The sequence below is a fragment of the Colletes latitarsis genome, chromosome 2 (genome assembly GCF_051014445.1).
Source record: "Colletes latitarsis isolate SP2378_abdomen chromosome 2, iyColLati1, whole genome shotgun sequence".
Classification (NCBI taxonomy): domain Eukaryota; kingdom Metazoa; phylum Arthropoda; class Insecta; order Hymenoptera; family Colletidae; genus Colletes; species Colletes latitarsis.
The window spans coordinates 11,419,546-11,434,675 of NC_135135.1; the positions used below are offsets into that span (position 1 = coordinate 11,419,546).

The window sequence follows — 15,130 nt, forward strand, 5'->3', positions numbered from 1 at the left end:
CTGAAACGCAATTCAACTTAATAAGAAACCAAAAATTTTCTCATCTACAGTTTAGCAATGCTAGACTCAAACCCTCACATAAATTTGTTCATGTGTTTCTTTTTTTATTGTATAAAATTGACGTTGGCCAGTTACGTCACGTTCAGCAACGCAGCGCTTAAAAACTGTCAAAATTCTTCGAATCGATCATTCTCTGTGGAATGCACACGCGACGCGAAGCGCGAACGAAGAAAAGCCACTCCGCTGCAAGGACTGTACTGCGTCAATAAGCCTAACACCCCCCCTTCCCCGTCGCGCTCTGACTCAGAACTTAATTGACGAACGAAAAAAGAGCCGGAGATCCAATTGACCCGGAAACGGACATCAGCGACGGCCCGAGGCGAGCCAGAAGACGAAATCGTCGGGGCGAAAACGATCGAAACCGACGGAACCGGCGAGCTCGTCGCTGGGAAATATATAATTCCGGCGAGAGATCGGGTTGGACGACCGGTAGCTCAGAAATCTCCGCGAGCGTAGTAAATTTCGAGGGCCGATAAAGGAAACACGAGGACGCAAATATGTACGCGGAGAAGAAGAAGACAAGCGGTGGAAGGCCGTCACGTGTTCAGCAGAAGCAGGCCCTAGTTCGGGACGCGGCTCGTAAAGGCTTTCATAAAAGCTTTCATAAAACGTTCCACGATTCCAGCCGGCGGTGACTCGTCGTCCTCGTGAATTCCTCGATTTTCTTCGACTCGATGCCTTGGGGGAATAATTGTTCCCCTCGCGAAGAGACATTCCTTGGCGACGCGTTCGGTTTTATCGTCGCTGCGTCCGCAGCTGAAATGTTTAACCCCTTCTCGTCACAGAGAACCGCTGTAATGGCCGCGTGATAGCTCTAAAGTTCCCCGAGATTTACAAGAAGGACGTTCCCCCCCCCCCCCCCCCGTTCGATCCTAGGGATTTTTACACGTTGCGTCAAGCTGGTCAACGCGAGGGTCATCCTATCTTCGGTAAACAGAATCTAAACGCAACTCGAAGAATTGCTAATTAACTCATTGGCATTTCGATTATTTTTAGCAATTTTTCCAGTTATGTTGGAAAAGTTTCTAGAGTCTGGTGGTCCAAATTGTACAAACGAGGACAGGAAGTATAATTAATAATGGGCAATTTGTGCGATTTTTAACAGTTTTTACAAGCATAATAATTTGTGCTAGAATGGATATTCATGGAGATTCAAACGCAGCCAATCTGTTTGAAATTTTGTTGGAATCAGTGTACAACTTTTTCAACGTACAAACATTTTTACAAAAAGAGTATGTACTATGATACACGTGATGAACAATGGTGAATATAATAAAGAGCCAACAATTTTTTAATGTAGAAACATTTTTACAAGAAGAATATATACTATGTATGTAAAATAAGATTGCAAATGGTGAATATGCTTTATCGTTTGAAAACTGTTCGGCACAAATACCTCTGTCCTCGTTCGAAGACTTTCTAGGACCAATTTTTACGAGCAGGATATATTATAGTGGTATAGATACATTGACTCTGAATTATTCGAACCAAATAGAACCACGGTTAATTAGACATAACGTTTAAGAACTTCTTCGAACAAACGATGTCAAAGAAGCGCCTCCGGGAAGAAGGTTTACGCGGAACTGTTTCAATAACAGCATCAAAACGTCGAGCAGCAACTAGCGTAGCAATTAGTCGACGTTTGGTAGCCAGATGAATTAAAGCGTGGATTGGAGGGAGCAATAATGGACCACATGGGGCACTCCCCTGATTATTCTGGCGTCCTTTTTGTGAAACGCAGATAAGGGTTAACGTATTTCGGCCTCTCGAGGAGCAGTCCCTTCGCTCCGCGTGCTCGTTTTTCTTCTTTCACAATAACGCAGAATTCGTTGAAGGTTATGAGATCCCGGGATTCAACAGGTCGCCGATCCCAAAGGTTTCCGACACCTCCTGTCATCCGGACCGGAGGCCCTTTTGTCTCCCAGTTCCGACGAAGGAGCTCCGATTTCGATCTCGTAGACCTACGTCGTAGGTACTCGTCGTGCTACCTACGTGCTCAAGTGGGCTACACGTGGAGACATAAAAGCTCGCAACCAGAATGATCCCGATCCCCCCTCTGCTTAATACCGCTACGATCCCTCGGATCGGGCCACCAAAATCTCAAATTAAATTCGAACCGATTCGAAACAGTCGTTTCTAAACCACCCGGCTCCTTTCCAGGTCCCAGGCTGCTCCCTGCGAGTTATCGACTACTTCTACTTCTTTCTTCGTTTCTCTACACGGTTCACAACGAAGAAATAGACACGAGTTTACATTCCAAAGATGAAGACAACCCTTGGCGACTGATTTATGATTATTCTCTTTCGAATTCGAGTACCGAACATACCAAATCCTTGGAATATTGTTTCTTCATACAACTGATAACTTTTCTCCTCATTCCAGCAAATGAAGTATACTTCGTTTCTTCTTGTCTTCGTCGTTTCTGTGCAATTTTACGTTTTCTTCCCTACACGGTTCTCAATAAAGAAATTAACACATAACTCTGAATCGAGAAGACTCTTGGCAACTAATTTTATGATTACTTCTTCTTCTCTTCCGAATTCAATTACTGAACTTTTCGTGCCAAATCCTTAAAATATTGTTTCTTCCTGCTCTTTGGTAACGAATACAGAGAGGATAAAATTAATCATTCCAACAAATGAAGTATATTTCTGTACACAGTTCTCAACAAAGAAACGAACACATAACTCTAAATTCTGTGAATCAAGAAGATTCTTGGCAACTAATTTTATGATTATTTCCTCTTCTCTTCCATAATCGAGTACTGAACTTTCCGTGCCAAATGCTTGGAATATTGTTTCTTCTTTTTCTTCATTACTACAGACTAGTAACTCTATAGTTCTCTTCTTTTCACTCCAGTGGATGGATGACATCTCTTCTTTCCTTCTGATATTGAAGAAACGAAGAGATGAACATCGAATGTTAAGTATTTCATCTGTCCTTTCAGTTAAAAATATAAAATTTTTCATGATTGTTTCTTAGAACATTTTTCTCACAATTATGAATTAACATGGTTTCTTCACTACATGTTTCACAATCATGAGGCTACTAGTCATCAAGTCTTATATTATATATTAAAATCGACACATTTTTGAAATTGAAAATTATTTGAAATTGAATCGTACGTCAAGGGGTTGAAACGTTTACTCGAGAATAAAAGTGAACTAAAAAGTTTGGAGACACGTTTATCTCATCTAGGAGCTGTTCGAAGCCAACGGACATTTTCGATTCCAAAATTCTAAGCTCACCCAACAGGTGTCCAAGATATCCTCTCGGTCGATCGTCGAGGTCGGATATCATTTTCAAGAGGAGAACCTTCGAAGAAAGAATCGCGTTATCAGTTAATGAATCTCCTCCCCGTCGAAAAGACCGTCTCGGGGCCAAGAGATGAGTCTGAGAGTCTCTTCTCGTGAGCTCGGTTCGGGCCCCGACAATAGAAGCCTCCGACGAATTTCGAAAAGAAGAAAAATAAAAAATGATCCTCGTTCTCCGAGAGGAGCGGATAGAACGGAGGAGCGCCGAAACAGCGACAGAAGGAAAGAAAGGAAAGGATTTTTCTCTCTTCTTCCATGGCCTGCATGCCTGCCTGCCGTCCGTCCGACTGTCCGTCTTCTCTTTTCATCCTTGCTGCCTTTTATCCGGCTGGAATGATTAATGGGTTCACGGAGGCATTGCTGTCCTCCACCCCGCCATCTCGACTGTACCAGCAACAGCACACACGCGGCTTTCCTGCTTTTCTTCGCACCGGATTACTGCCCCCTTTCACTCCCTCGCTCGATTCAACGACTGCTGTTCCTCTTCGCCCACCCCCTTCGAAATATTCGCTACCTCGCGAGGTGGGACCGTAAAATGGGCCGATTAAGGAACTTCACTGGATCGATTGTCTACAGACGGGCGTATTCTTCTATTCAGAGAAGAATACCCAAAGACGAGCCACGTCGAAGATGGATAAATGATTTCTTTTTTGTTTCTTCCTTTGCCTTAGTCGTTTCTTCTTGACGCCATCTCCCCCACAATTTAATCGCTTGAAATCTGCGGGTCCATCGAGCAGTTTCACCAAAATCACAACATTCGAAAAACGACTCTTATTTTAAAGAAGAAAAAAATGCTTTGTCTGATCTAATTGTTTGGGTTAAGTTGCAAAACGTTTTACAATACTTCATCTTCATATTAGTTTCCTGTCTTAGCTTCAGTTGAACATCTCGTTTCTTCCTGAACATAAATTTCATGAATTTAATCAGACGACATTGTTGCACTGGTAAGTTCTTTTGTTGAAATCACGAATTCATCCAGAAGTTATAGAATATTTCTTCTTTCAAGGAAGAAATAAATTTTCTTACACTTTTCTTATTTACCTATTTATTCATCAAGAGATTCGATCAGAAAGCATAAAATATATCTTTCTTTAAAGAAGAAATGGATTTTGTTAAATGTGGTTTCATTAGTGCACATTTCCAAGATTTCTGGACACGTGTCTCTCAATATTTTGTCCGGTCAGTAGCACAGAAACTACTGCACCGACAATTTGGTCCCTCTATAATAAGAAATACCAGATCCTTGTTGATGGAATCCAACACAAATTTTTGTGCTTAGTCCCGAACCGGATAGGAATACCGATGTCTCGACGTGACCAAGATTACACTATTACAATGAACGCACTACACACGCAGCTTATACTTTATATCGCAGAAGAATTATTTGATGTTTTCGTACAAAATTTTTAATAACATTCATTTTCTTATCTTCTTCGTTGAATTTTTCTAAGCCCAAAACTTAAATCAACGTTAATTCATAAAATATAATGAAACTTCTCTTTCTTTCGTTGGAATTTTAATATCCATCATTTGTGACCGTTTTATACAAGAAATTGCTTCTAAATGCATCGCAAACTTCGGTAATAATTCAGCGTTTCTTCATTCAAAGAAGTTTCTTCGTCTCTTCTTCTCTCGTTGCAAGTTCCACCTTCGATACATCATTCGACATTGTTGTATAATGAAACATCTTGAAAACTTCACGCAAATAGACGTCAACGGGTAATTTGTTCTCGAAGAAGTATCCGATCAACATGTTACGTAAACGGTCGCGTGTCTTTTTTAGGTTAACCAGTCTTGTTAATGTATTCCTGGCGGAAGAAGTCGATCCGCAGTGTATTTGTCCGTCCAGTCAACCGTCGAGGCAAGTTCACAGAAGACGACGGACATGTGAAGAGACAGAAGAAACCGTTGTCTTCCTTTTTCCATCCTCCGCCCCCCCGCCCTGCCTCGTCGATTCATCGGCGACGCGGTTCCTGTTTGCGCCGCTTTTACATGATAAATTGCGCGCGATTTTTGTTTTGTATCAATCCCGACGATACACCGCGCGGGACCAGAGGTGGCCTTTTGTTCCACGTACCCGCGCGGTGTGTGTATGTAGGTGGCGACTAGCACGGCGGGAGACGAGGGGGTGAGCCAACCGGGAGAAGAAGGAAACGCGAACGTGCCGCTACGATGGGCTTCCTCTTCGGCGTGTTCCACGCGTTTTCGCCTACCGGAAGACAAAAAGAAGTCAGTGTCGTCGCCTCTGCGACGTCTAACGAAACCGATTTCCAAACTACTCTGAGGACTCTGCTTCCTCGACTCGTTTCTTTGTTCTTTGGTCCTTCGAAGAGATCGATTACTCTAACGAATCCCTAATCCTACCGTTAATTTTTGCCTGTTAAATGTAGTGCTCCTAGTCCCTGGTTTGGGATGCTGGAACGTCATAGATTCGAATCAAATATTCGTTTGGAAACTCCTGACGATTATTACTCGCCATAATGCACTTGGAAATGTCAGAAAATATTGAATAACAGGAATAAAAAGCAAATTATTGCTCGTCTGCTTGCAGATTTCTAGTGTCAAATGCTTTTTCCCAAATACCATTTTATTATTTCACTGTATTTTATAATAAAAAAAATCTTAAATATTTTCCATGTACTTATTTGATACCTGGCCAATTTGTAGCTGTCAAACCTTTTATGTTTATATCGTAGCATTTTAGGTATAAACGTGTTTGGTTTAGTTAGATTATTATTGCGTTTAGTCAAATACTTATTTCCAAGGGTTGTAAATAACAAAAAATTGAATCAAATATGTATTTTCCACAAACACTCTGATTTTGAATAGATGCAATAGTATTTGGAGTCAAGTTTGAGTCATTCAGTCTTGCTTGACGATACGAAGAATATTGAGAGGATCTGACTCTTTAACCCCTAGTGTAGGGCGACCAGAGGGATGATTAAACGCTTGTGATCTCCGGATCATGGTAGCACAGACCAAAAGGATCTCGGTATTCGAATGACTCGACACGCGAACCAACACTCACTGTTCAAAGCAACGCTAATGCGTAGCAGTACTTCGGTCATCGAGTCGAAATTTCTCCGCAAGGGTGTAGTTTAGTCCTGATACTTTGGAAAAATCGATTCGTTCCATTTTTTGCTTTTTTGTAGCTTAGAATCTTAACTGTTAGCTGGTTGATCGCGTAACTAGTATCATTGGGTCGCTTTTTGCAAGTAAAGTGGCAAATAATTTTGTCACACTTACTGTCGAACTTTCTCGAATAGACTTTTCAAACATATTACATTACGAAGAGGTAAAGAAGCAATAGAATGTAACATAAGTGACTGAAATAATATATGAAAACTAAACTTTTATCGCTAGAACGAACTAGTTTGAGAAAATGATAACGAAAACAAACACAAAACGTCCAAGATTCGAAGCAAAACTGACTTCTTCGTGTATTTTTTAAAATTGGAGGTTACGTTGAGAGAATGCTATGAAGTGAAGACGTCTGATGCATAATAACACATAAACTAATTAATTGATATAATTGCGGGTCATGGAAAGAAATCGATTAGAAAATTCATCTTTGAGCTTATTAGAAAGATTGCAAAACCAGATAGTAATAAACACGAAAAAATCCCGCTGGAGTATGTAAAGAATTTGTTGCGTACTATCATAAATACTGCATACCATAATCAAATGATTAAATATACATGCAAATAGTATTTACTGAAGTTTATTTACGTGTTTTCATTTTATATTCGGTTCCAGAAAAATGGCCGACCGCGAGGGGTAGTTTTAGCTTGGAATAGCTGTACTATTCTTGAATAAAATTCGAAAAATGTCCTCGTTTTTCCATGTTCGTACCAAGGCAACCCGCCAGTCCAAGATCATCTCGCGACAAAAGGACGAGCGCGTGTCAGCGAGATTCCAGATTCCTGACGAAAAGGAAGGAAGAAAGAGCATCGAGCGCGCTACGAGGCGTGTCGCATTCAATTTCACGCGGTCAGTTTTCTGGTAATTGGCAGGATGGCGGCTGGCAACCGTGCGTCGAGTCGTTGCCAGTGTGAGTTTAATCGAATCCGAAAGAGATTACTCTCCGGCCGGACGCGACAAAGACCGTTTGACAAAGTGTAGTACAACGCCGAAAGACTCAATCGAGTAACAATGGAGCGGTGCCACGAAAGCCCGCTAGGGTCCTTTTACATCGACGTAAGGTTAACTTACATAATGCATGAATATTGAGTGAGCGAGGGAGCTTGGAACGATGAGTCACATACAGGGAATTCGACGACGCGTGGTTGAATCCGGTAACCGACACTCTTTTCCGTCGGCTTTTCTTCGGAATCCACGCTCGCAGTATGCATTGTGCTCCTCCGGCATGGAAAACTGCACAAACGGCCGAAGAGGTTTACGCAATGCATCGCGACGGACGATTTAGTGCAACGACAAGTCAATGTTGTCGAAGAGAACACAGAGGGGAATGAGAAAATTAAATAGATCGAACTAATGAGAATGAGATTTATTATTAAATCTCAAAAAGTCGTAGTCATTGTCATTCTAAATAGAAATTATTGCTAGTATAATTTACTTATTATCACCTGTTTATATTCTGTACATTGTTAACTCCATTCGTCACTTAATGAAATTATAAAATATGGCGTGAAATAAAGAGGGGGTTTTTCTACATAGAGAAAACAGTCACAGTTAAGGAGGTATTTTAGAACCTTGAAAGAATGTTTGCACAGTAATGGAAAACTCTAAACGCGATTTTCGCGAAACTATGTTTCTCGAAATGGTTACTATGATACCTCAAATTTTAGTGGATCGATTGGTAACGGATTTTAAGGGAATTTTCAGCATATTATTATGTATGCCTATCGTCTGATGTACGATGTCCCAAAAGAAAATTCAGAAAATAGAGTCTTTAAATTGAACGTGTTGTCAAACGTCTAACTTTTAATATTTTTTCATTATTCTTTACATTATTATCGTATACTTCTTTAAAGAACCAATATTTTAGAGCCTGAACTCCGAAAACTATAATACACAGGACTTTGTTGTTCCAAATATTCTAATCTCCTAATATTTCTTGGACGAGTACCACTATTGCGGGGACTATAATAGCATATGGCATAAGAAATTGGAATTTTTGTGTCAACTGTTAAGAATTCTATATGTATATCTATATACTTGAGTTTAGAATAAAATATGCTGAATCGTTCCATGAACAATTGCTATAACTTTCCAAATAAACATGGTGGATACATTTTTTCTAAACATTTTTGAAAATTTTCCAACAACTTAAACATTTTCTTTTCATATGTCAAAAACCATTCAATTTTTCTAACCGTTTCTAAATTAGCACTTTCGGGTTCAAATTTTGGAGGGTGGTTTCACCCCTCAAACTTACGTACTGACAAAAAGTAAGTATATATTATTTTCGGTTCTTTTACAAGTTTTATACAGTCCTTCCTTGTTGGATTATTTATGAAGAATATATGTTATCAAACTTAACACACTTTCTTGCTTTCTTAAATCTAAAAACATGTGTCAGGACGTATCTCTATACAAGGTGTTCCAGCAATAGTAGTACAGTCAGAAAGGGAGTTATTCTTTGTAAAAAGTGAATCAAAAATATGGAGAAACATTTCTTTTTTAACTGTCATCCGTTATCCAAAGAAATAATTTTAAACATCTGTTGAATATACGTGCAATTTGTGACTGGTAAAGTTAATTGCAGAAAAAGCTGTCTTATGATTATTTTTCTGCCAGAGATTTTCAATTATTGTCAGGAATAATTTATTCATTTTTTACATTGAGTTAACTACCGTGCAAAAAAGTGTTTGAAAACTTTGCAACAAACTAATAAATACGAATTCTAAATATTCATACAGGATACACATGATTTGCAAGAAGTCCGCGTCGAAGTAAAACATGTTTTAAAAAACCTGTGCAAAAATAACGAAAAAAAAAGTTGTATAAAATAACCCAGATGCACGTTGCGACACACTTTAATAGGGGTCGTGTTTACGATTTTTCATAGGATTTATCTTACGACACTGGGTATACGCACAGGTCGCACAGAAACTCGGTACGACTTGTTGCACCATTTCTCGCAACCTATATGGGCTGTTTGACAACTGAAAGATGAATCGTCGGAATTATGTTACTACGCACAGCGGACGAGTAATTTCCAATTACTCTATACACGCTTATATACATATTTTTCCAGCTGTTCTGTAATATCGTAACGTAAATATGCAACAGTTTTCTCGATATTTTAATCATGGCAGAAAGGATATAAATAACAGCACTGCTTTATCGGACACCGTGTAATTAAATTAAGAAATAAATAATATTCGTCGCCAAACAGTGCTTCTACATTTCAAAATAAACCGTACCATTTGTATCGTGTTATCCTAACTGTACAATACTCTGCAAGACTAATTGTTTCATTTCAGACAATTGTAAACTACAGAACCTAAAATTTGTCTCAGTACTTAGTTTTGTAACCTTGCTAAAATTCACAGAAATTCTATTCAAATTTATTTCCCATGACATCTCAACTTGAAAATTACTTTGTTAGTCCCATAGTGGTAATTTCTGTCAATATCATACAATACAATACTCTACAAGGCTAAAAGTTTGATTCTAGGCAATTGTAAACTACATAATTTAAAATTTATTACAATACTTATTTTTCTAACCTTATTAAAATTCACAAAAATTCTATCCAAATTTATTTTCCACGACATCTCAATTTGAGAATTAATTTTACTAGTCCCATAGCGGTAGCTCCTGTCAAAGTGTTAAATTATCATCTAATTACTATACAGGGTGTTCGACCACCCTTGGGAAAAATTTTAATACAGGATTCTAGAGGCCAAAATAAGACGAAAATCAAGAATACCAATTTGTTGATGGAGGCTTCGTTAAAAAGTTACTAACAATTAAATCCAAAAATTTTAAACCGTTCTGGAAAAATTATTTTTAGTTGCAAGGGTTAATTGCAAGCATTTTTGGCCAACAGATATACCCCCGAAATCCTACTCAATTTCGAGAAAAAAATTCCTTACCGAAAATCTAATTTCAGGCCAGAAATCGTTCCCCGAAATTTCCAGCGAATCTTTAAAACGTCATAACTTCTGAACGGATTGGACGATTTTAATGTTTAAAAAAGCAAACTACGCGTATTTTGATGGAGAATATGTAGAAATTGCAAAAATATTCGAAAAGTTGGTCCTCGAACCCGCAAAATGAGAAAAACCCCATAAAAATGGTCCAATTTTCAAACAGCCATAACTCCTATAATTGTGAATATATTTCAATGAACCTTTTTTCTGAAGTAGAGCTCATGGGTACCTACAGAAAAGTATTAGACAACTTTTCTGTACAGCGCTAACCAAATTTATTACAAATGAAAAACGAGTTTCCAAGAAAAATCGACAGGAGGTAGCTGCTGAAATTTTTCGTCGAAAAAAAAAAATTTCAAATTGTTCTAAGAAAATTATTTTTAGTTGCAGGGGTCAATTGCAAGCATTTTTGGTCAACAGATATACCCCCGAAATCCTACTCAATTTCAAGAAAAAAAATTCCTTACCGAAAATCTAATTTCAGGCCAGAAATCGTTCCCCGAAATTTCCAGCGAATCTTTAAAACGTCATAACTTCTGAACGGATTGGACGATTTTAATGTTTAAAAAAGCAAACTACGCGTATTTTGATGGAGAATATGTAGAAATTGCAAAAATATTCGAAAAGTTGGTCCTCGAACCCGCAAAATGAGAAAAACCCCATAAAAATGGTTCAATTTTCAAACGTCCATAACTCCTACTATAGCGAATATATTTTGATGAAACTTTTTTCTGAAGTAGAGCCCATGGGTACCTACAGGAAAGTATTAGACAACTTTTCTGTAGGGCGTCAAACAAAATTACTAAAAATCAAAAACGGATTTCCAAGAAAAATCGACAAGAGGTAGCTGCTGAAATTTTTCGGCGAAATTGAAAAGTTTCAAATCATTCTGGAAAAATTACTTTCGGTTGCGAGGGTCAATTACAATCATTTTTGGTGAATAGACGTACCCCCAAAATCCTACCCACTTTCTAGAAAAAAATTCAGTATGGTCGGAACTTTAAACGTTAATAACTGTTTAACAAAGCCTTCATCAACAAATTGGTATTCTTGATTTTCGTCTTATTTTGGTCTCTAAAATCCCCCATTAAAATTTGTCCCAGGGGTGGCCGAACACCCCGTATAGTCGTAGACAACAACAATATTCCTCGTTAAAGAAAATATCCCACCTCCGGAATGTTATATTCCATGGCAACAGGAAATAGAGTAATAACCTAGTAACCACAATTATACCATTAAATAAAAGAATATAAAGACGAAGTTCTCGAAGCTTGGTAAAACAACTTGTCGCGTTGTTTCCCATTGTGCTGGTTCCTATCAAAGTGTTAAATTATCATCTAATTACTATATAGTCATACACAACAACAATACTTCTCGTTAAAGGAAGTATCTCACCTTCAAGAGGAAATAGAGTAATAACCTAGTAATAAAAATTATAACATAAACTAAAAGAATATAAAGACGAAGCTCTCGAAGTTCGGTGAAACTTGTTCGAAAGAAGAAATCGTGGCCACCGAAAATGGCCCAACCGGTGAGCTCTACGATGGAAGACAAGCCTAATTCGCTCGAAGGACGTTAATCCGGCAACAACTTCGGCTATGAATCAATCAAGCCTGGCAGAAGGCAATTCAAAAACTCGACGGCGAGTATCTTGGGGGCAGAGGGGAACGACGAATAGTGAAATTGACTCGTTAGTCGCGCGCGTCCCGAGGTAAGGCGTACAATACACGCTCACACTAGCGCGCACCGTGTGGAATTCGTGAGAGTGTCAACCCACGCGAGACACTCGACAACGGGAAACGATGACGCTGGCTGATCTCGAAGGCATCCATCGATCGCGAGGCAGTCAACGGTTCGCGCAGTCCGACCGACTTTATGAGTTATAAGTCGGCCATCTTGCGAGAGCCATCGCATATTCACGTGCGCGCATATGCGATGCACTGGCAATATGTAAGTGCCACATTCTGTTCTGGTGCACGCGTACAGTCTAATCTAAAAATTACGTTCCCACCGCGACGGCGGCGAGTCCTCGTCCTCTCGAGACTCCATCGATTCGAATCGCTTCGAACGGTTATGCCAATTACCAGGGTGGCCCACGAGCGTCCTCTTTTTCCCCTCCGTCGAACGTTCGAACCGTAAATACACCATTGTATTAACCCTGACGGTCGAAAGACCACGCACGGCGGTCATCGCAGTCGTATAAATCAATTAACGCGTCGAGACCAAAACTGTAAAATTTTCTGAGACCAAAACTTTGATTTCGGGCGATTGGAAATTGCGTAATTTGAAATTTGCCTGAGAAGTTTGGTACCTCCCTGATTACATGGAATATGTGGAAGCTGAAACTGATGAACAGCTCGTATTGGAATTGTTAATGATCCTAAATGTAAAAACGATTTTGGCAATATACCTCACGCAAATAGTACAATCAACTCTCTGATACCTTTCGGTCTCCAATTGCCAATGAGCATTGTAAAATTATTTTTCCCTTCCTCGAAGAATGTAGAACATCGTTGCGCGTATGGTCTCAAGCTTAATAATAAAAAAAAGAATAACACCTGAACCGATATAGCCTGAAATAGGTCTTCGTAACTGTGTTTCGAGAACTTAAACCCACGTTATAGCAGTTTTCAAGCCCCACGTAAGGATGTTTACGAACGACCATCAACGCGGCTGCAGAAAACCAATCGTCGCGATAACGGAAACAATGAATCCATGACCGAGTTGATCGAGCGAGGCGATTCGGTTAATTTCCCATTTATTTTCCGTCATTTTCCGGCCGCCGATAAGGCGGCACTAAAACCTGAGGTCAGCAGCACGGAGCTCGAAGTTGATTTTACGCCAAGCGCAATTACGAATGCCAGCCAGTTACAGTTGTCAATTGCCTCTAGTCCAGCCCCGAATTCAATGCCAACCAATCGTCCCGCGTCCCATTGTTGGCTCCGCTAACGATTTCGTCGAATACCGAGCGCCTCTAATTTCTCTTCAACGAAGAGTCAAGCGAGTCCTGCCGCGAATAATAACTGTTCGAGGAACCTGATGCGTTCGCTACTCCAGTGACCGCCGGATCCACCAAAATCGGGGATCGTTTCTTCGTTTCTCTCGAGAGAGAAACGCCCACGCGCCAGATCCTGGCCCCTGCTCGAACCGAGGACCAAGTTCTGGTCGCTATTACGCGCGAACCGATGATCTGGTTGGCTATTAACGACTGTTAGTCCCGACGGCTCTAATTATTCTCCGCGCGGTTGGGGCGATTAGCGGGGAATCTAGATCAGAAATTGGATCATGTTTTGGTTATTTAGAATAGACACTATGACCCGACGGATCTAGGCCAGAAGCCAGATCAACGTTTTAAGAACTGATCAGGATTCAAGAATCTACTACAGAGTTCGAATACGCATCTAACCGATCACCGTGATACGTTATATTTTGTTTGGTTGAATAATAGAATATATTTTTGTGTCTAAATTAATTTACAAGTCCGCATTCTTGTGTGCAATTTCCCAACAACCTTTTTAAGTATTTTTTTTAGATCTTTTTGCCTTACTTCGTTCATACTTTGACAGAATTCCCATTTTTTCTTCGTTGTAGGATAGAACGGTGCTCTATTTCAGTATGGTATTTACCACGTGGTATTATGTAAATTAATTAGAAGAATATGCGATCAAACACCTCGAAAATGTGAGTAGAATTAAAGTATCTATTTTAATATATCCGAAGTTTGTAATTTAGCATTCTTGTATTACATGAAAACGCTCCTGAAAATAACTGCGGTGCTATAATTTTGCTCGCGATATATGAAATCGATGTTTGGATGTCTGAAGATATTTACTACCTTGCTATATCGCGAAGACTAAAGTAGATCAGGTCTTATAAGGTAAGTGTACCCGTTGCTGATCAGACCTCCATTAGCAAACCTCTTACTCTTATTATGTTTTCTTTAAAGCAACAACAGGAAGAGCACGTCCTACAAAAGCTGCGAATGTTATACTTAGAGATATAGTATTTGTTACTTGTTTTGCTAAATTAACGTATAAGACTTGGTAATTTGCATAAAAGTTGACGGATTCTAATAAGAAGAGGTTACATGAAATTCACATAATGATTCACGTAAGAATATTTATGATAATTTTCCTGTAAATAGTCACGTAACAGTTCGACAACTAGAGACTTCAACTGGTACAAGATTACACAATTTACTTAGATATCAATGTGTATTAGTAAAAAGTTCGAACGACGAAAGAGGTAGTCATTCTCTTCGAGAACTTTAGAATCAGTCTTTCTGAGGAAAGATTAACCAGCACCGGTACAAGAGGTACTCACCGTGATGATGTTGACCGGTCGCAGGGTTCAAGAAGGTCGGCGGTAGCTGTCGACTGACCGACTTGGCCAATTCTCCTTCCGCCAGTCCGTAGATCGCCAAGAGTTCTTCCATGGTCGACTCCATGTACTCCCTCATACCCTCGACGGGTTTCCTTTCTTCGCAGTCGACCTCACCGTCACCGTCCTGTGCCCGATCGTCCTCGAAGGGTGTGTCATCCAGACGCCCGGACTCCGTGTCCAGGACACCGCTGTCGCTCTTCTCCGACGAGTCTGAGTTTGGACTCCTGGCCTGGACAGTCATCGCAATGATCC

The 15,130-nt window shown here is 39.8% G+C and overlaps 1 protein-coding gene across 4 annotated transcripts in view; it reads right to left on the minus strand.

Annotated features, from left to right (window-relative positions):
* The window catches only part of LOC143351721 (zinc finger protein castor homolog 1), a 221,585-nt gene that overhangs the window by 111,027 nt on the left and 95,428 nt on the right, over positions 1–15,130 (minus strand). For all 4 annotated transcript variants that reach the window (XR_013081801.1, XM_076783551.1, XM_076783549.1 and 1 more), the window contains exon 4: positions 14,819–15,107. Coding sequence is in view for 3 of the 4 variants with exons in the window: in XM_076783551.1 (XP_076639666.1) it covers positions 14,819–15,107 (289 nt within the window). In the remaining variant the exon portion in view is untranslated. The remainder of the gene's footprint in view (positions 1–14,818; positions 15,108–15,130) is intronic.